Source organism: Orussus abietinus, unplaced genomic scaffold, assembly GCF_000612105.2.
Source record: "Orussus abietinus isolate OABI.00-Male unplaced genomic scaffold, Oabi_2.0 scaffold20, whole genome shotgun sequence".
Classification (NCBI taxonomy): Eukaryota; Metazoa; Arthropoda; class Insecta; order Hymenoptera; family Orussidae; genus Orussus; species Orussus abietinus.
This window is the reverse complement of record NW_019394282.1, coordinates 1,039,188-1,061,624: the sequence shown is the minus strand read 5'-3', so window position 1 is coordinate 1,061,624 and position 22,437 is coordinate 1,039,188. Positions and strand designations below refer to the sequence as shown.

Genomic DNA, 22,437 nt, shown 5'->3' with positions numbered 1-22,437 from the left:
GTCAGGATGAAAAATCCATGGCCGTTCGTCCCCCCAGGTTGTGCGACGTAAAACGCGTGTAAAGCTTAGTCGAGCCTTAATGGCGGCTTCGATAATGCTGTCCGGCTTTTCGTCGGAAACGGACAGCGAAAACTGAAAGCTTCGCAATCTCCGACCCCTTTCGGTCCGAAATGGGTTAAAGAGGAAAATCGAAGCTCAAGGGCCGGACTATTTCTCCCGAATGATGTTGAAACCTTTTGTAAGTTTTCTGGCACGAAAGTCGGTCATTTGCAATCCTGGCGGGACCTCGAAAACTCTTTCGCCTTCGGAACAAATCGTCATTGTATATATTTCCCGAAAGGAATAGGTATCGGAGGTTCCTACACCGAGGAAAATAGTATTCACCGAATCAAAGGAATATTTTGTAAATTCACAGAATAATTATTTGACTCTAATAAACGCCGAATAAATTGGGTGCAACATTACTTCGGAATTGTGGGGAAAAATTATTATTCTTTGAATCAACGAAATACTTCTTTGGTACAATTCGAAGTAATAGTTCTTTGGCTCGATGCATTTCTTCTTCTCAGGGTCTACGCGGGTTTTATAGAGCTCGGGAAGATTTATTTTGTAGTTTTTATATATCATTCTCTTGGGGGGTTCAATTCCCGGTAATACGCGTTTCAAAAGATATTTCTTCAAAGAGAAATTTCCATCAACTTTCAATTCATCTGTATGTTTTGAAGCCATAATGTACATGGCGTTTAATAAAATGTAAATACCTTTACGTAAAAGTGTTGACCGCTAAGAGAGGGGGCTATGAATTAAATAAAAAGAAATAGAAAATTTGCAAGATTGGCTTTAAAAAAGAAAAAGATAAGCTATTTTCACGAAAAACGACGTAATAAACGTAGCACCTTCATGTCGAGCATAAGCGATGCACCGAGTATAGCGATCGATACCACTATATGCAAATTTTCCACTTGGGCGCAGGGATCATTACTCATTTTTATAAGACTGCACATTTTTTCCCCATGGGATCTCGAGAAACTACCTCTCGATCCTTTACACACGTTACACGAGTTCTGACACCTCATCAAATATGATTAACGTCAACATTGAAAACGTCGACTAATTTTAAGTCCAATTTTCGCGTTTCGAACTTTCTTCCCGAAAAAGAAAAAAAAAAGGAAAACAAAGTTTAGCTTCCTCAATTTTTTCCCCTCCGTTCGCGAGACGAGGTTTCATCTAAAATATTAATTACGCGTCAAAATTTTAATAAAAATTATACATCGACTTTGCTATGATCGATACTTCTGTGGTTCTCGTTGTTCTTGTTTAATTACCTTATCGAATGTAAGAGATGTTTTTAAAGTTTCATGGTTTAGGTTTTTTTTTTCCTGAGGAATGCTTCGCTCGGAGACTCAAAAGTTACCTCTAATCTCTCTCCTCCCAAAAGTGGAAGAAAAGGTACGTCTTTATTTCCTAGGCTCATCGATATGCACCCATACATGTGCACAAAGCTTTGAATTCGCCTCAAGAGCAAGTTCGAATCGCAAACCACTTACCTCCGCTTTATCCAATCCTCTTTGGATCGGAATCGACCGAACCGCAAAGATCGTGATAGCGGTTCGCATCATTGGGCGTGAAAATTGTTTTAAAGCCAAGATATACGAGGACCCAAATCTTTTTTTTTTTATAGCGAATTATACTTGAAATTTACACGACAATATCTGATAACGACGAATGAATGCTCATTCCTTCGCCATTACAGTATATTAAACCACGGTGGTATGTAAATGTCAACTCGAAGATAATTTTCAAAAAACATAGAATTTGTGGTACACGTGCTTTCAATTACTGGATTGTAATCAATTAGATCTTAATGTGCATCTTAATCGAAGAAAAAGAAATCGAACGAAAGCAATTTCCCCGTCATGCTTTTCCGTATCATCAGAAGCGACATGGCAATTGATTCCCCCGATAATGCGATTTCTATTCAATTTGTCCGTACAAAGGAGAGTCAGTTGCAACGAAGGCTTTAAAGCGGGGTAAAAGATGGCAACGTATGTCAAGAAAAATTAATATTTCCCTCAGCTGGCTGAGGTCGATTAATATTAACGTTACGTCTCAAACATGGACGCGATGAGTTGATGATGTCCCTGAGAACTCGTAATTTCCGATTAAACGCAGAAGCAATTAGCGTGTGCTCGTGGCTTCGTCAAGTATGCTCCTTGCCATTTTCTCCTTGGTGTGCGACCAATTACATTGCTAGGACGAATTAACGCCGTAGATTACTTTCATTCACGACCGAGGACTTCCCCTCGATTCGTTTGCAGTCCTTCGGTACATTATGCTCTTTGATTACACTCGATTATGCACGTTTCCCCCGGATTTTCCGCCCAACCGCTCGCGCGTTTCACTTTTCGCGATTGCGTCCCTATAAATAATTAACAGATTTTATTTTTAAATTTATTCGAACAGAAACAAAAATAAGTTGATATATCTGGTTCATGATATATTGTTCTACGTTGTGATTTAATATTTTTCCTGATTGGTGTAATCATAACTTGGTAAACAATACTTCTCCGTTGGAAATAGCAACCTGTAAAAGTTATAGACAGAGTGGGAATGATCTAGGAAGAACAATTAATTTTTTAAGAATTAAGTATAATACTCTGGTGATGGGAAATCTTGCCTCGAGTTCTGTACTAGATTACACGGAGAAGGATGAGAATGAATTTGAGCAAAATTGGCTGCTTTATAGAGTTAACAGCTAGTTGATACTAAATTGTAGTACTAACAACGTTGTAATAATAATAATAAACGCGTCTGGATTGATTAACGATCAGTTCGAGGCTTTCAGTCGCGACCATTTATCAAACTATTTTGAAGTTGATAATAGATCGACCTTAAGCTAATTTGATTAAGCTCAAGTATTGATTAAACCTTGTTGGTAAAATTAATAAACTCGCATATCATTATTTCGGACAGTTTAATGCGAGAGAAAATATATAATGGTAATTTTTGCAAACGTCCTTAATCTTCGCCGCATTTAATTTGAAAAACGGAATATACACGAATGCCCCGAGCTTGCAAACGTGATTAATTAACAGCGAAATTGGATAATTCGTTTCGCCAAGTTGTGAGGGAGTAAATTTTCCAAAATGGTCTTTTTTTTAATAATAATACTGACGCGGTGTTATTCATTTTGATTGCGACGCAGCTGAAAGATTATTCAGTTACATATTGTTTCCCCGTCGTGCAAACCTCGGATGATTAATATGTACAAAATGTTCTCGTGCACTATCACATGTCTAATTAAAACCAACGCATCCCCCGTGAACTTCCAATATGTACTGTTCTTCGAATTCTGCATAATTAATTTGCACCCGCTGCCATGAAAATGAAAACCCTGAACGCTCATCTGTGAAATCAGATTATAATTAAATCGTTGTCGCAGACAATCTGAAACGCTAGAAACTATAAAAAATCCCGCAAACTGAAAATTTCCAAATAAATCTGCTAAATACCGATCGCGAAAAATTGCAAAGCTTAATGAAACTCGCTGATATTGGAGTCTAATTACACGTATATCGTTTAGGATAACGTAATGAGATGGCGATTTAATTTTAGTTTAAGAATACTTATAATCACCGCGATATATTCATAATCTGTTTGTACTGTGCTATGCTATACATGAATGTGATTATCCGATATGTACAACTCACATTTTTATATATTTCAATTTTTCTTAGCGATGATACCAACGAACGTTTTCACCGATTTCCGAAAAAATAGCCCCTCGAGTATCGCTTTTCAATTAAAAAAAAAAAAAAAAAGAAAATGAAAATGAAAAAAAAACCCTTAGTGATCCATTACGAAGTTCGTGCTGTTTTTTCGTTTGATTAAATTAAAAAATAAAAAGAAACGCATAAACTTACGTCATAACCTTATGTCTGTCCAGCTGGGCTTATAAATTCGAACTGAACGAGGGAAATGGTGGCTTCGAAAGTATTTTGCTTTTTTTTCTTTCGCCGGACTCATCGATAACTCTTGTGTGAATTCTTGGGACAGGGAGGACCACAGGAGGGGGTCGAGGGATTCCTCTCGGAATTTCAGATCGCGTTACCATTCGCGACGCCATCAATTTAAATGGCAGATATTCGTCTCGGCATTTTGAAAACGAAAGCTTCGAGCCAAATTGGAAAAACCTTGCCAAATTGGATGCGTTACGGTAAAGGTAACACCCCTGTTCCGTCGTTGCGTTACCTCCGAGTTATGATCCTCGAACTCCCTTCGGAATTGTTGGGGCAGAATTGCACCGGCTATTCATGCCAATTGCATCGCTCTTCTTCGCTCCGGGAGAGTGGTATGAATTCCCCACGATGTAGTTCCTTACAATCCATGGTCTAAAACAATGATAAATTTATCGACTATGCCTGGAATATTATTTTTTTTCCTTATTTTATTTTCTATTTTTCATTTTTTTTTTCACTATCCGTGTTTCAAAGTGGTACAGAACTTTCTGACTTTCCTGGATAAATAGGACAATATTATTTTCTCTTTCCTTACTTTCTTTTTCTTTTTGATAATCCGTGGTCCAAAATGATGCAGAATTTGTCGAATTTTTTCGAAACGTGGTGGAACATTATCTTGTCTTTATTATTTGAATATAAAATTAGTATACCATGTCCGAATGAAACTTGCATAAAAAAATGTTATAAAATTGAGACCATTTTTTTTTTAACAGTGTAGGTGCTCACGAGTCACGTGTCAAAGTTTCGGACGATTCGATCCAATACCTATAAAAAAGGTGTCTTATTGGAATTGACTGATTTGAGGGGGGTTTCACTTCGCCTTAGCCCATTTGCATTATAAAGAAGTATGAAAAAGGGTCCTTATCACCGAAATTTCGGGCTGAATGATAGTGACCGGCAAAATTGAGCGCATATATACGCTCCGGTGATAGTGACCAGGAAAACTGAGCGTATACATGCGTATATATATAATGATGCAAATGGGTTAACAACTCGGTCGGTGCTTTCAGATGCTGCTGCTGTGAGACAGAGAAAGAGAGGGCTCTTCGGGTCTATTCACTCCGAGATGGAGACTCTTTACACGGGGGCGATCCATGGGTTCCCTAAGACCGGCGGAATCGCCGGGGGAATTGCCACGGGAATCGCCGGGAGTCTGGATCAGGACGGGGTCCTGAGTCTCATCGTCGTCCTCGGGGGGAGCCTCTCCCTCGTGGCCCTCGTCTTCGCCTTCATTACTTACAGGTAAGTGGAACAATGGCCAGAAAATGCGACCTCCTCCGTGATACGGGGACGGGAGGGAATATCTTCGTCGTTCCACGACTCGGGGAGCATTAATCTGCCGCTCGAGGGAAATCGGAACTCCGGCTCCGATCTATGATACTTTCCTGACTCGTGATCACCAATCGGCCCGCAATTACCCGCGCTGAATTTTTTACTCAGTGATATATTCCAAGAGGGGGGCGAATCGAGCGTTCCGAGATTTCGGAATTTCGAGGATACGCGAATAGACTTGACGAAGAGAAAAAACGCGGAGGCATAATATTAGCTGGTCGAATTTTCATTTCTTGGTATTAACACATTCGCGATCGGCAAATTTGTTCCGTTTCAAATACCGAGTACCGGCGAAAATAATGAAATTCTGAAACTGGTTGCCGCAAACTTGTATCGTTAAAGCTAGGATAAAAATGATAAAATTTGTGCGCCGCACCGGCTAACAATTAGTGAGCCAACTAAGCAGGACGTGATTCACGTCAGCGGCAATCAGGAATAGGACTTGAAAAGACGTGAAGTCACATCGGTGGTCGTGAACTCCGAGGTCAAGGTATTACATGAGGAGGTATGCTCTTGGCGAAAATTCAGGTGACGATGTGCGAATCGATGAAAACGACGCACTCGATGTCATTATATTCAGATTTGTCGATTCTCCTGAAGTCCATTTCTTTCTTGATTTCTCATAATTTTCCCGCAGTATCTAATTCTTTTTTTTTCTTTTAATTAACTTTTGAGTTCCAAAGTATTGTGTCGGTAGTTAATGACGTTTTCGTCCTGTGAGGGTATTTTTCATTTAGAAACAGGGGACAGATGATATTTTCTCTCCGTTGCGCGAGATCTCTTGGACCTCGGATTTTCGATCTAATTAATTTTCTGCGATTTATCTTGGCACTGTGGAGTTTATTATGAAAATTATAAATAAAAGATTAATGCCTCGGCAGCTCTTGATCGCTGATATGGTATAATCGCGCGTCAATAAATATTGACTGACGTGCAAATCATAGGAGAGAAAGTGGAACACTCGCCCGAATTCCTCGCGAATTCCTGTGACAATCGGATGGGATCGCGAAGGGTCGTTTCCGCCACCCCTCCGGGTTCCCGCGGGAAGATCTGGAACTCCGTAATTGAAGTCCCCAGAGGTGGGATGGGGAGGCTTTTACTCGTGGTAAGCCGCGTTCATGAGAAACGAAGTCCTCCCGTTTCCTTCGGGAAGGATTTCGAATTCCGGCCGCGGGACCGACCGCCGATTATTTTTCCTCGATATTTCCGGCACGTCTTCGCCGCGCGTTTTCCTCTTTGTTTGCCAGCCGCTGCTCCCGGCATCCGCTCGGCAATTTTCAACAACAAATGGAATAATTTCCCAGCCGCCGCCATTGTTTCGGGGAATCGTGTCGAATCCCTCGGGAAATATCGGTAACGCGGTAAATTCGCCTCCCTCCCTATTTCCCCTGCAATTTCTGATTTTATTCCCGACATGTTTTGGATAAATTACGTTGACAATCACGTTTTCGGAAAATTCTGGAAATTTTTGCAATGTATTAAAGGATATATGTTATGAAGGAAACGATAAATCGTGAAGCTTCATAAGTACGTTCTAAAAAGGGAGTGCGAATAAACAATGGAAAAAATAACTGATAAAACGAAAGGTGATACGTGTATGGTTCAAAGAGTAACTGCAAACAAAAACTGTAAAGCTCGGATATTTAAATTCGGTGTTAAAGCTAGTGTAGTATTACGGTGTGTCGATTTTTATATTTTAATATTTGAATTGATCTTTTCTATTTCTTCTTTTAATTTTTAATATATTGACGTTAAATTTATTTATTTATATGCCGTACTATTTATGTAGGTTTTAAATTACATTGTTTTATATGTATTTGTCATTTTAAGGTCGACTATAGACTCACTAATTGACATGGCTGTGGGTGCAATTTTTATTTTTACAAAGATTATATTTTAATATGTATAAATTTGATGTATTACCTTCGAGGGGGAAACCCCATGAGGGCAGATGCTTGACTAAAATGCGTGTATTTGTTTTCTTCTCTGTGACATTTTTTCTGATCCTTCCCGATTATAAATGCATTCTTCCACTTTTCCTATTGTATAGAAAATGGAGAATTTTGCACCGGACTCATTTGTCATTATTTCTTCACGCGGGTAATAAAAAAGTAGGGTTAACGGTACCATTCGACAAACGCTTTGTAGAAAGTACATTTCCATAAAAAAGAATCAAGGCGCGCAAGTTTATGGCGCACTTCAGGACATATGTTTCCTTGGGGAGACGCGTCCACCCTTCAGGACGCATAAAGCGCGCACAACGGAGCATATCAAATTTGCAACAATCGCTGGTAAACATTTTTAACCCCAATGTTGATATAATGGCGGGCGGATAAATGAATTACACATAAAAAAAAAACCGAAGAGAAATAAGAAACAAAGATACATGCACAATGCGTAGAAAATAAATGGGAAATAAAAACGGATGGTGCGATCCTATCCTGGAGTCCTCTACGAGATGTGCCACCTGATCGTCGTTTTATTTTTCGGCCCTTTTGAGGAAGTTCCGTGGGAATGAAAAAAAAAGAAAAGAAAAAAAAGAAAGGAAGAACCGAAAGAATGCTGGCAGTGAAAGATGGCGCCGGTTTAGTGACTCCGGGCCGCGAAAGCGAAGTTCCTCGGCTTCCTTTCCCGAGAAAATCCGTCGCGGGATTGACTCGCGAAACTTGGGGGTGAATTCGCGGGAGATTTCGACGGGGAAGTTGGCCCCGAAGTTCCACCGAGAGGAGTCCTCTCACGCACGAGAGCAAAAGTTTTCCTCGCCTCTTGTCCCCCGTAATAGGATTTCTCGAAAAGCACTTCACGACAATCCGAATCCGCGAGTTCGCGCTTTTCACTGGCTGACGGTTTTTACCGTCCATTTCGCGATGCCGCCCTTCGAGGCCTGCCTCTTTATTATCCGCCACATATGCATCCGTAAGAATTCGCGTCTTTCCTTCCTTCTAAAAATGTAAATATAAATCGGTTCTCATTTCCTTTTTCTCGAATTTTAGCGCGCTAATTTAACGTAGCGGCTCATTTTTAAGTCATGATCCGTAGCAAAAAAAAGAATCGTTATGAATTTAGACCAATTAGAAGAATAGCGATCGCTCTGATTATCTCTCCATACCGCCATGAGATAATAAAATCCAATACCCGAATGTCGAGATCTTTTAAGATATTCTTTTAAGGGAAACGGCAGGTTTTCTCGTAATAGCGATGATAAATGTATATCCTAAAATCACGTTTTTTTTCTTTTGATAAATCCTGTAAAAATCCTAGCTCACCTTTGGCTGTAAAATCTCAAAGGGCATTTTCCCCGGAGAGAGAAAATTCACGATGAATTAAGACCTTTTAAGGGAAACGCAGATTTTCTCGTAAAAGCGTCCATAAATGTATAGGTCCTAAAATCTGATTTTTCGTTTTTCTGGACGCGTCACAGTGGACATTATTTTCCGTGGCGGAAGAAAAGTTTGACAGAAATTCCGTGGGGGGTGAAAGAACAAACCGGATCGGCCTAATTATCCCGACCATTTTTGCTAAAGCATTTCGAGCACCTTAAACCAAGGCGGAATACGTAAGGAAGCGGTTCTTCCTTCGGGAGCTCAGCGAAGTTTGGGGGGGAAAAGTTTCGGGGAAGTTTCGCCCACGCAAAGGTGCCTCGGCGTTCGCAGGGCCAACGTTGGGGAAAAACTTGCCCTGGTTTCGAGGAGAAAAGACCAGCCAGGAGAGCCGTAAAGAGGGAGAGAGTCAAACGGTACGTGACTTCGGGGCACAAAGCTCGGACGCGCATACGGACACTTAGCGGGCCCGGGGGTGGAGGAAGTGTCCTTAAGGACGAATCTCGTCTTAAGGAGGGTAACGAGCCATTTTTCCCTTAAGCACCGAGGTAACGGCCCAGGTCGCCTGATGTTTAAACAAGCCGTGGAACGTGATAAGACGTGATAAATGAAGTTGCGACGAGTAAACCGACTTATACGACAAGTGGATTACGTGCGAAACAATTAATTGGCCGATGTTTCTTCCGCGGTTGGTTCTTATTCCCTGGAGAAACTGCGAAACACAATCCGCACAATTCGTAATTAATTTTAATATACGCGAAGAGACTCATACCAAGCGCATTTTGCATGCCGATTACATGCAATGTAATTAATCGGGCAGGTTTCATATATTTATTTTTTATTTTTTTTTCTTGAAGAAAAATTGTTCGTTTTAAGTACGTGTCATTTTATATACGCTTCGGTGTATACGAAGGGATGTGAGTTTCGCAGCAAGTATGTTTTGCATGCTGATTGCCGGCGATGTAATTAAATGGGTCATGTTTTTCTTGGACTCTTTCTCTTGGGAGATCACGTTGAATGAAGGCGGTATAATTTTTTATGCATTTTAAGATAAGCGAAGAAGCTTGAGTTTCGCGCCAAATACGCTCTGCATGCTGATAAGGAGAAGGGGGGAAAATGGAAAAGCTTCCCTCGGGATGGAAAAATGCTCGATAAATTCTTGGCTACCAATAATCATGCTTCCGTCGACTCCCACGCCTCGTCGGGCGCAATAAAGGCACTTCCGATGATTAATGTCACATTTAATAACAGCGGAATGGCGCCCGTTAAACGGTTCGCCGATGGCCGGGACGTCGCATAATCGTCGAGGATAAAACACGTCACCGGATAGTACACGCGCCATTAACGCCGCCCGTTAGTCGTTAATTTCGTTGAATTAATCCGTGGAAGAACACGAGGACATTCGCGAAGTCCCTTTCGCGTTTAACGAGGTACAACTTCTTGGGTACCTACGTCATTATCATCGACTAATTTCTAACCCAACGTTCTAAACGCCAAGTAGTCGTTGCTTTAACGGCTGAAGCAAGTTAGCGAATTTCCCCATCATTCGTATACTTATTTCGTCTAACGTCAAACGTAACACCGACGTTAAACGGCAAGTAGCAATTCGTTTAACGGTGGAAGCGATTTTGCAAATTTTCTTTCTCTTCCGCTAGATGAAGTACGACTTCGCCCGTATACAATTCTTTTTCGACGTTCGACCTATCATCGCCGTTAAACGAACGGTAGTAATTCGTTTAACGGTGGAAACGAACCATTACATTTTTTCTTCATTCCGCTGCATGAAGTACGATTTTACCCGTATACAATTCTTTTTCGAGATCGACCTATCATCGCCGTTAGATAGCCAGTAGCAATTCGTTTAACGGCGGAAGCAAGTTTGCAAATTTTCTCTTCCTTCCGCTATGTGAAGTACGATTTTACCCACCTACAACTCTTTTTTGACTTATTTCCGACCTAACAATGCCGTTAAAGGACGAATAGACATTCGTTTAACGGTGGAAGCGAATGAGCGGATTTCCTCCTCCATCCCCCGCGCGGCCCTTAATCTCGTTGCGGTTCCGCTGCCCTATTATTCTTATCGTGTCGTTATCGGACGTCCGAGGTGAGAAGGAAAGGGAATTAAATAACTTTTGGATTTCCCTTTGGCGCAACACCGCGAGTTATTACACGGGGAGAGAGCGAAAAGCGAAAAGCTCGGCCGCCATTGCGCCTTGACGTTTACGGAACTCTTGTGCCGCCATTGTTTGCTCGCGGCAAATAATTGTTTATTCGCGCGTATTCCGTGTACTCAGTACTCAGAGAAAATCCCCCGAGTGGAGGGTAAAAATGTCTGCGGCGAAGAGGTCGCCTTCAAAGAAAATAGGGAACGGGAAAATGTAATGTTTGCGTGATTCATTAAAAATGCAACCTGTGACAGACTTCTTCTCCTAGATAAACGAAAAGCCCAGAATTCGAGAAATGCTTATAAGCACAAATTGTAATTCTTAGCTTGACATTTCGAGATGAATCACCGATCTGCGGTTTGATTAAATTTCAGTCGGTGGTGTCGAATTTATTGAATGCATAATTGGAGAAATTACGGAATAATGGTCGACATATTCCAAGAAGGAAAGATCAACAGAGTTCGGAGTGCATCGAGTGGCTTTTCCGATTTTATCTCCAGTTTTAACGTCATATCGCGAGTTATTGCACCAGGAAAAAGAGGAAACCGGGAAAGTCAATATTGCGGTACTTTAATGTTTACCGAACATCTCTTCCGGTATTTGCCCGCTGCAATAACAATTTATTCCCCGGCTCTACAAATCGAAGATCTATTGCACCTCCTATAACTTCATCATCATATCCTAAGTTCACAATACAGATTATAAGTACACAATCATTTTCAAGCATTACTTCTATTTAATACTAAAACTCGCTCTTCAGGTCCACGTGTTTTATAAAATATCCACCCATTAATAGACTTACGAAAACCCTATATTTTCATAAAATATTTAGTGTTACAAACTCGACGATAAATGTCAAACTCGAAAGGGAGATTTTTTTATACATTACATTCTTACCACATCCCAAACGTGATATACGATTACCTGAATTTCGGGAAAAGTTTGTTTTCTTTCCCTTCGGAAAAAGTGAAGGAAAGTAAGGATGGGCAGGGCATTAAGGAGCTTTCGAATCCTTAGACTCGGTTTTTCTCTCCGTAATATCGCGAGTTATTGGAAAAGGAAAAAAGCGAAAGCTCCGACAAGCCAATATTGCCTCGTTTTATAACGTTTACCCATCGCCATCGGTTTCTACGTTGTTGTTCCTCCATGATGATTCTTTTAAACAAACTCCAGGGGAAATTCTCGATCAAGAAGAGTTCCTTCATCTATGTAATCAGATATACGTGCTAATGGAATTAAACCCTCTTAAGCGCGAAGCTCTATTGCGCGTAGATTGAACTCGGAATTCGATAGAAGGAGTGCGATTAGGTGCGATCTTCGATTAGAAGAAGTGATTCGATTAGGATAAAGCGTTGTCTTGATCGGGCGTTTTACAAAGGATTACAAACAAACCTCCCTTTAGCAGCTAAATCCAGGGGTAACGATTAAAATAGTCGGTAAATATTGTTAATTGTTTTCCCCTAAATCCGTACTATTGAGATATCTTCGTTAAATGTCTCCGTGAGGAATATGATATTTTTATTCCGTAAGGTGAAGTGAAACCCCCTTCAAATCAATCGATTCGAATACAACACTTTTTTTTAAGGGTATTAGACCAAAACTGTCCGAAACTTTGCCACGTCACTCCTGATCATTTAAGAATTGTCCTGACACATTCAAAATTTGGATTTTTTAACTCAACCCAGACCAAAACCAAAATGGCGACAAGCTCTCATATTTCGATCAATATACAATTATCGAAGACTCGTATATGAGAATCGAAAGGGTCAGGACAATTTTATGACAATTTAGAACACTCTGGTAAACGATAAATTCACATTTGAACGGGATAAAGGCAAAAAAAGTGTTGTATGTGCTTCTATGCCAAAACGATGGGAATACGAGGTCTCGGAGTGAAAATTTAATTGACCTGGAAATCACAGATGGCGCAGGGGGTCCCTCTGCAGTCAATTAGGGCCCCAGAAAGCACGAATCCAGAGAATTTCTGGAGTTTTACTTCGATTTTTTTATAATTATTGTACGAAAACGACAGGTGGAGTATGTCATTTGGTACAATACCCAATATAATTCGTCACAGCTGTCAATATAAAAACGAACGTCGGCAACGTAGGCATTTAGAAAAATCTTCTTTATTGGCATCGATCAAGTTCCTCGACGTGTTTCACTTCACCTTAAGAAATATTCTTCGGAATTCCTCCCGTGCAAGTTTAAAGCGACTCGACTCGTAATTTTTGCTCAGAGCTGCAACTGAAGAAGCAGAGGAACGAGGTATTAAATATCTCTCGAATTCCTTGCGTTCTCGCCGTTATAACTCGTCATAATTGGAGGGGGGGGAAAAATTGTTGTTGCAGGTTCGAGTTTTGCATGAATTTTGCAGACCGAGGTAAAATCGGACCTCCGTGAATCTCGGATATATCCGTTGTTTATCGCGATTACACGTACTTGGAGTAACAAATTGCAGTCTGTGGTGAATCGCACTTCCTTAAAGTATCAGTGGAAAAACGTCGAGCGATAACTCCTTGGAGGAAATCAGGGAAATCGAAGATTCTTCGGCGAAAGTTTGTGCAGTAAAAGGTCTTAAAATTACTTTCTCGAAAGTTCGGAATGCCTTGACCTCCTTTGTTTATTTTTCTTCCTTTATCTTGCCTGCATAATGCGCCACCGAAGCTTTTGCATGCTTCAACGAATTCCAAGTTTTATATTATGTTTCTATACAACTTATTAAAATCAGTTACTCGTGTGCTTGACTGTTCTAAATTTCATTTACTGTATCTATTATTACCCCAATTACGCTCGGCTTTACCGTGTCTCTATCAATATTTTTTATTTACGTTCATTATTTCGTTATATGTGCAACTTATCGAAGTCCATAATTTCCACCTCACCGTTTATCGGTTGAATTTTGTATTGCTGTACTTTTTTATATTTACTGATATGCGAATGATCTCCCGAGAGAAGATTTTGCGGATTTAATTTTAAGCGGTGGTTTTTAAGGGGAAGTCTTTTGCGCTCTGCGGAGTAATTGCGGTTTTTATTGGGGTAGATTCTTCGCTGAGATTTCAAGACTCTCGATGTGTAACCAGAATTAGGAGGAACGAAGGCGTGGGTGACCGGCGAAGAAAAGTTTTATGACCGAACGGTCTTTTGACGGAAATTGGCAGGAAATGGAAAAGCGTAGGCGGTGCTTTTGAATCGATCAATTCGCCCGAAAGAGCTGTATTCCCAGGGGCGTGTAACGGACGCGACTTTACGGTTTATACACGGAGATGAATTAACCCCCTCAAACAGAAATGATTTAAAATCCCAAATTCAAGTAAACGTCACAAATGAAAGACATTAAAACGTCCGTTCTCTTTAAAAAATAAAAAATATAAAAATCCGTTCTCTTTAAATCATTATGAATCTTAAATAATCTTTTCCCTCTTTAAATTGGATATCCTCCATCTGAAGCGGTTTTCTTTTCTTCGTTTAAGATATAATGGAGACATCCAGGGGCGCCCTTACTTTCCCTTTCATTCCCGTGGACTCAGTGTGCAAGATTTGAGGCAAGACGTAATCACGCCCCTTGCTTTGGGGCGAGAGTGGCTCGAATGCCGTCTCGACGTTAATAAATGTAAAAGGACCCGCCGAGATTTTATGTTTTCATGCTTCTTATGTAAATTTATGTCGGCTTTCCTTCTTCATGGGGAGGGGAAAAAAAAATCCTTTTGTCGAATGCCGGATACGGTTAGGTGCGCGTTTTTACGACGTCCAAGTCTCTCGGGTACCCTGGGTGTACAGGAAGGGCTCCAGGATGGCCCTCTGCTGCTCGACAAGGGGCGAGAAGTATCGCTTCGAGAAGTATCGATCCGTGAAAACGATACTACACTCTTTTTACGGAAAGTTCCTTCCGAAATTCTTGCCGCAAACAGTGGCCCCGTAAACGCTTCACAAGTATGAATTGCCTATCATTCGATAATCGATGAATTAAAAGTGAACATGAAGAGAAGACTTCAAGATAGCCCTTGCAGAGCAACGAAAAATATCGATCAATAAAAATGGTATCTCTTCTTCGGAAGAAATTTTTCCAGAAATTCACATTGAAAACAATGTCTTCATGAACACGTATACCACTAATTAGCGGATCCTCGATAAATTAAAATTAGGACATACAAAAAATACTTAAGATGGTCCTTTGATTCCTGACAAGGGACGGGAAGACCCCCAAAATTAATTCACGACTTCTATCGTAAAAAAATTCATATCAAAAGTAATGGTTTCATAAACGCCCNAGCACGCAATAACTGACAACCGGAAACTAATTTCAAAACGAAGCTAAATTACATGCCGAAACATTTTACAGTGCCGGGAATTCCCTCTTCCTATTTCCACGGTGCAGCTGTAATAGTGAAATGAGAAAAAGAAAAAACTTCTAATTAAAGAAAACAGAAAGGGAAATTAGTAACAACGGGATTTACTCGTTCTCTGGGGGACATTATTGTTCTGGTCAGCGGCAGGCGCGCCGTTTCCAATTTCCAACTTTATTAATTTAGTCCGAGGCGAGAGGGTAAAATCTCGAGGCGAGGTAATGCAACTTCGGTGCACCCCGCGTGTGCCCTTCCGGTTTCTGTACATACCTGCGGATACATAAATACATATGTACACATAAATTATGCAACCTTCCTAATCGACCGGGAGATGCACTTTTTCCATCCGAGGGGCACCGCGGTGCACTTTCTTTGCCGATGTCGCGAGTCCAACGAAGCTTGGGGATGCAATTCAGTGGGAGAATTCCCGGAACGCGAGGAATGCGTCTCCGCGTCGATGCACCCCCCTGGGGGAGGAGGAGGATGCACACGGTTGCACTTGGCCGTGCAATCGGCGCGTTTCGGGGGGACTTGGGGGTGAAATTTGCATCCCTTTGCAGGTGGACTCGGATCGGCGGTGATCCGAATGCGGTTTACTCGCGTTGTTTGTTCCTCGATGCAATAGAGACGCGCCGGTGCGCCGTGCGAGTGCACTTTGATGCACTTTGATGCAGCGGGGCTGCATCGGAGCTCGTAAAGCACGCGAGGGCCCATTAAACCCCGACGCGTGACCCGCTCGTTAAATGACCGCCCCCTAAGTACCGGGCATGCATCACTGTCCGACTTGACCGTGAGTCTCTCTACTCGAACTACGTACCCGGGATGAGAGAGTGCTCCTGGAGGGGATGCAACTGCACGTCGAGGAGAAAAGTCATTGTTTCGGGCGCGGGGATTGATTTGCACCGGGGGTGCGATGGAATTCGACGGTCGATTTCGACGAGTTCATGAATGCAGTTTAGGCTGCATTTCAGGGGGTTGAAACTGCACGTCGAGGAGAAAAGGCATTGTTACAGGCGCGGGGATAGATTTACACAAGAGGGTTCGGTAGGATTCCATGGTTGATTGTAATGAGTTTTTGGATGCACTTTAAGCTGCATTTTGGGGGCGTTGAGACTGCACGTCGAGGAGAAAAGTCATTGTTTTGAGCCCAGGGATTGATTTGCACATGTTTACTTTTGATAATATATCGTCATTTATTAGACGGCACTTCGATCTGATAAATAAAGCGATATTGACTGCATATCAGCATCTTTGACATGACTATCAGACAAGCCTAAATGTCACTTTGTAGAAGACAACATTTCTTTTGTCATTCACTGACTTTGATTGCTTTCTCATTATTAGCTTTGCTTTTAATGTTCATTCATTTAATTATCCTTCTGAAAGGATTACCCTTTTTTTCCCCGCTTTAAACGGTCGAGATTCCTTCTTCTCCCTCTCGGGAGGGATGGCTGAGAAACTGCAGTTGCACTTCGGACGTTCGGCATAAGCTGCACGATTGCCGAGTATCGATTCTCTCGAAACCACGTAACATGTACTGCGCTGAACACTCCGGCCGACTGTTTGTAATTTCGGGTCTGCTGTTCCGTTTCCGATAACCGGAGTATATCGGATAAAACCGAGAGGGCTGGTAAATCGAGGGAAGTTCGCGAGGCTCGACTCAAGCAACCGCGTAATTAGCGTACGGAGAACAAGCGTTTGCTTCAAATAACTTTGGGAAGTAGTCTGGGTGCCCAATATAGGTACCACCCATAAGTCCGCAATGCGACGAACTTAACCTCGCAAACTTTCTAACCCCCCAAAATTCACGGACTTTTTCAAGAATTTCCAAAATACTCTGCTCGCTAAGAAAGAAAAAAATAAATAAAATACCTAAAAATTACAATCGCGAGAATTGTAGACTAAAAAATTATATACATATTAATTCTTTCTTTGGAAGAAATGTAAATTTGGAGACGACGTTTCAACGTACGGGCAACGGAAAGGAATGAAAGTTTATACGGACTTGAAAGAAAAACAAAATAATTCACTAGTTACTAAAAAAAAGTAGCCTCGACATCTTAAGATTAAATGTTGCACTCTTAGCATCAATAGATAATATTAGAAAAAAATTCAAATAAGCTGAGTTTGATAATTCAACGATAATATTAAAATATATGAAGGAATTTTTCTTTAATTAAGAGAGTAAAGACCTTACATTGCATATTCTACATTTCTTTGTTCTCCTGTTACGAAATAATCACGTTGATGACCATCGCTTGGATGACCGTTTCAGTGGAGTCAAAGTTTGTAGGACAAGGCTGCATTTTTAATGACGTTTAAGCAGGGTAAAAGGACCCTCGGAAACTCTCCCTTCAGAGGTACAAAACCATAGCCAACTTAGTGGCTGGCGCGGTATAGTCGAGGAGAAACGAGCAGGAGAAAAGTCGAGGTGGGAAGGATTTGGCACGGTTCGGCCATCTTGCACGTGACGCGACTTCCCGCGGTCGGCCATGATTTAAGAGTGAAGTGCAGAGCTGCGATGTCCCGATTGTCCCTGCTTGTTTCCCGGTTTTCCATGAATCCTTAATGTCGGGACTTGCGTTACTCGTTGTCGTTAACGCGTCCAGCTTTTACTGCCACTGTTTAATTCATAGCGGAGTGCAGAACAACTTTTTAATTGCTTTCATGGCGGAGTAGAACAAACGGCACTCGTCCCAACTCGCCGTTCATTTCGGGACAAACTCGCACCGAGCTAAAATTCAACATCCGGATGCTCATTTGCTTGGAAATACGATGTCGATACACGGGTGCAAATTTGAATATGCACCTTGTATGGGCACTTGGGAATTGCGCTGAAGCATGCGTACACGCGCGTAATTAATGCTGCCGGTAGATTCCAAAGCGACAATCGACGCATGACGGCTTCACTCCGGAAATAAAATGGCACATAATCTTGTATAAATCATGTGATGCACGTGATTAATACAAACCAATGCTCTTGAAATGAAGAAAAAAATTCGAAGTCTTTTTAATATCACCAGTTCGTCCCCAAACCTTATGGGGATATGAAAGGTGCCGAGAAATTGCATCAATGTCGAGAAAATGAAATTCGTCCATACGAATACCTATTTGAAAAAGGGTAAAATAGCAGAAATATGCGTGAAAGATACTCTCTTGGTTCCAGCTCACTGTAAATAAAGTTTTTATGAATATAAAATTCCACGAGTTTCAGGACCTACTATAAAGCCGCCTTATTCGCGAGATTAAATTTGAATCGAATCGGTGGAAAGCTTTCGTGAGCGATTCGACCCCTCAGACGCCACTTTCATATCACCTTAAATATCTGGGAAATAAAGGTCGTGAACCTGGAAAGTAGTCCTTGCTGGGAAGGAAGCGTATTTAACGTTTAATTAAATTAATTACCTCGGCACAGGTAGTCGCGACTGCACGGGTGGAAAGATTGTCGCATCTCCAGCTCCGAAGTGCATCCGTCGAATGCAGCCCGACCAATCGCGCTGCTCGCATAATAATAAATCCGAATGCCAGTCGTTGAAAATGAGAAGCCTTTTGCTCGGGCAATTGAAAAATGTCCCATTCAGAAGTCGACGGAGTCGCGTGATCCGCAAGTTGAAAGGACGAGGGTGGGTTCTTTCCTCGGATGCTGAGCCGCCCTGAAAAGACCAGGAGATGAAACGCGAGACGTGAATTGACAATGACGCGAACGGGATAAATCGCGAAATACTTATCGCGAGGCCCTAAATAAATCAAATTAAAAGTCATGATAATTGCATTGAAAACGTAACCTCTTATCCCGCGATTGCACCTAAATTGACGATTCGGATTTTCTGCAGTAAAACATTTTATCCGTCATTACATACATAAAACATAATCTCTCATATCAAGCATATATAATATCCGCAATTTATTTTAAACAATTGATTGACACTAAAAGTGCACTATTAGAGGTGCATACGATACTAAACAGGTACTCAAAAAATATCCCTCCGTTAAAAGCCTTAGCTTTTCCGATTTCACAAGGAAGGGGACGAGATTAATTGCAGATAATTTATATTAATCTTCAAAGCGTACAGCGAAGGTAAAAATGCACAGTGTTTCTTCATAATTCCTTCCTTCATATCAGGGGTTAAAGTTTCACGAGTACCTGAAATGCTGCGAAATGAAAATTCCAAACATTTGCGGGACTTTCAGTTTTTAGCGAGATGCATGCAGTGTTGAGAGTGCATCCGAGCGATGCATTTACTCGGTTTTTAGAATTTCCCTAACCCCCTTCTGCCTCATAGTAGAAAATTCGCGTTGTTCGTTTCATTTTCATCCTGGAATCTGGTGCAGGCATTTGCACCATACCTCCGACATTTGCTGCGAACTTTATTGACTTTTCATATCGCGGAATTGAGCGCGCATAAATATTTTCTTTGGGATTCCGGAGGAATGAAAACGTCGTGCGTATGTTTTCATCTCCTTTTTTTGTTTGAAATATTTTTTCCTTTTTTTTTCCCTCGTCATGAAGTCTTTCACACGCGAGCTGCGCGTGCAAATGCATCCCCTTTCGCACCGTAAAAACTCCAGGGATCCGTTTACGAAGAGGCGGGAGGTCCCCAGGGAACCCCTTAATTTCGTTCGCGCATTGCACTTAATGGGGTTAAGGTCGGTTTAATGGTCAATCATCGGGCTAAATGCAATTAGGTCACCATTGTGCCCGACCGGCCGGTATTAACGCGCCTGCGAATCAAACTGCAGGTCCTACTTTGGACTAATTGCATCTCACCTTTTTATCGGGCGATGCGCTTTAGATTTATTCTCATTTTTTATCTTAGAAGGCACTCGAGCTTGAATCCCTTTCTACGAATATAGCGCAGTGGAAATAAATAATATTGAAACGAAATTAATAATCGAGATGTGACGCGATTCAAGCTGCAGGTCCTACTTTGGACTAATTGCATCTCACCTTTTTATCGGGCGATGCGCTTTAGATTTATTTTCATTTTTTATCTCTGAAGACACTCGAGCTTGAATGCTTTTCTAAGAATATAGCGCAGCAGAAATAAATATATAAAACTTTATCAGCCGGTTATATCGGCCTAGGACATGTAATCCTTTGTTTCGCGCACGGTTTCATTTTCACCGATTAACGAGATTAACAACATTTTAATGACTAATTATACCGGAAGTATCATGGTAACACGAGCGCGGGAATTAGTTGCTAGGGCGGCCGAGCCAACTAACGGCGTTACTTCCGTTTAACGAGTTTAATGCAGTTAGGAAGGGCCAACCATAAATGGAATATTTGTTCCCGATCGAAGAGTAAGGCTGTTTGCATACGTACCGGCAAAACCAGTATCAGCACCGACTTTTCTGCCAAAAACAATGTAACATTCATTTATTTACATTATCACCATCGAGAAAAACCGGTGTCGGCTCCGGTTTCGCCGGTAGCGTGCAAACGGCGTAAGACAATCCATCCTGAAACGGATAAAAAAATATAAATCTTCATTAAATATAAACGAATCGGTACACCCAATTCGGAGAATACTTTCCCTAACGATTTGGCTTGTCAGATATATATAGGCCGATTTTTTCATATCCTCTTAAAGTGCGCCAAATCGATCCGAGGAATCGACCCTTCCTTTGGAAAACCCTTCCCAACCTTCAACGAGGAGTCAACGGGCGCTCATCGGTCACGTCGAGTTTCACTCGGGAAAGAAAATTACGGGCGTCTAATCGTGATCTACGGCTACCCGGGCGATTACGCTTTACGATCGTGTTTGCCGGAAGTTGGTGGTCCCGAGGAGCGTCTACATCCATTACACGCATCCGCGGAGGTGCCGCTCGGCGGATCGGCGCGCGGAAGTTAAAGTTTGTGCCGTAACGCGAGCCGGAAAGTGGATAAACATGTTGAGCCGGGTACATGTATTCCCCTAACTGGTCTCCTTCCTGTGGGAGACAACATGGACGACGCGTGCAGGTCCATTTATTTATTTATTCACGCGAAGCTCACCGCCGTTCGGTTCTCGCGACGACTCGTGGGTGGCACTGCTTCGATCGGCATTTCCCTGGAAACTTCGGACACGTCCTGGAAAGTACCTTCCCAGGGATGGACAGATAACGCTAAAGTTCCTCTGTCGGCGGATTATTTATTTATGCGAGCTGTATCGCTGGAAGTTGTCCGTATTATGGGAAATCGTGCTCGTTTAAACGGTATCACGGTAGTACCGTCGTTAAAAGCTTCGAAAGAGCTTCTCGCTAGGTTTACAGACATTTCTTGTACATCTATTTCTCCGGACACTCGTCAAATTAATGGATGAACTCAAACCCGCATTTTTATAAAAAAAAAAAAAAACGAATCGATTTATTTAATTTAGAAACAATTTAAGGTGTTATTTACGAGACCCGTCAATTTAATAATTTATTTATTTACGTCAGGTTCATCCATAAAGTCGATTGGATTTTAGTCTTGCGAACGGTCTTAGCCTTTGAAAAAGTATAAGGTCAAGACCATGAATTGGATTTGATTTCAAGAGTAAGATCACGATCTTAGCTTTGGTTTTGTATTTGTTCATAACTTCTCGCGACACCTTAGGGAAAGTCGTTGATTCGAAAGATACCAGGACTTCCATAAAAAAAACCTCGGAATTGTCCGGAGGACTCGTCCCTAAAGACAGACGGATAAAGAAAAAGTTTCCTGGATGGACAAATAAAGATAAAGTCTCTTTGCTTAATGGTTTATTTATCTATACTGTATTAACATTCACCGTCCATCCTGGTCGGCCGTTTTTTGCGGCACCCCAAGGGGTGATGCTCGTTCGACCGATACGCAAACCCTGTCGGGGCTCGTGCTCCCATTGAAAACTTGAAAAGGGTATATTAAAAGCTCCTCGAAGACCGATCGCGAAAGATAAGCGATTCGCGATAAGCCTCCTTTGCCTAATACCGCTTTTAATAGGGTGTCGGCGAAAATTACATCCGACACCGTTACCCCTTTCCAGGGGGAATTATCCCGCGGTTCGATCTCCCCTTAAGGGGGTTTTCTTAGGTTAGTTTCCGTGTTAATTGGTCCGCGCTCCCCATCGATGCCGCGGGCATGCTTTATCTTGGGATTCGCCCCAAAATGGAGGGATAGCACGCGAGGAAATCGCTCGATCGCACGTGGCCGCTTCCCTCCGATGAACTCGATCGACCAAGACCACCCTTCACCGAACTCTCACCCCCCTGGATTACTTATTTCTATCTTAAATTCTCTTTTCCCCTCTTTGCC

At 41.8% G+C, this 22,437-nt stretch overlaps 1 protein-coding gene across 1 annotated transcript in view; it reads left to right on the top strand.

Moving 5' to 3' along the window:
* LOC105694468 (cadherin EGF LAG seven-pass G-type receptor 1) overlaps nt 1-22,437 on the top strand; it is a 76,072-nt gene that overhangs the window by 1,983 nt on the left and 51,652 nt on the right. Inside the window, exon 2 of the mRNA XM_012415156.2 lies at nt 5,030-5,261. Coding sequence (XP_012270579.1) covers nt 5,086-5,261 — 176 coding nt within the window. The 5' untranslated portion in view covers nt 5,030-5,085. The remainder of the gene's footprint in view (nt 1-5,029; nt 5,262-22,437) is intronic.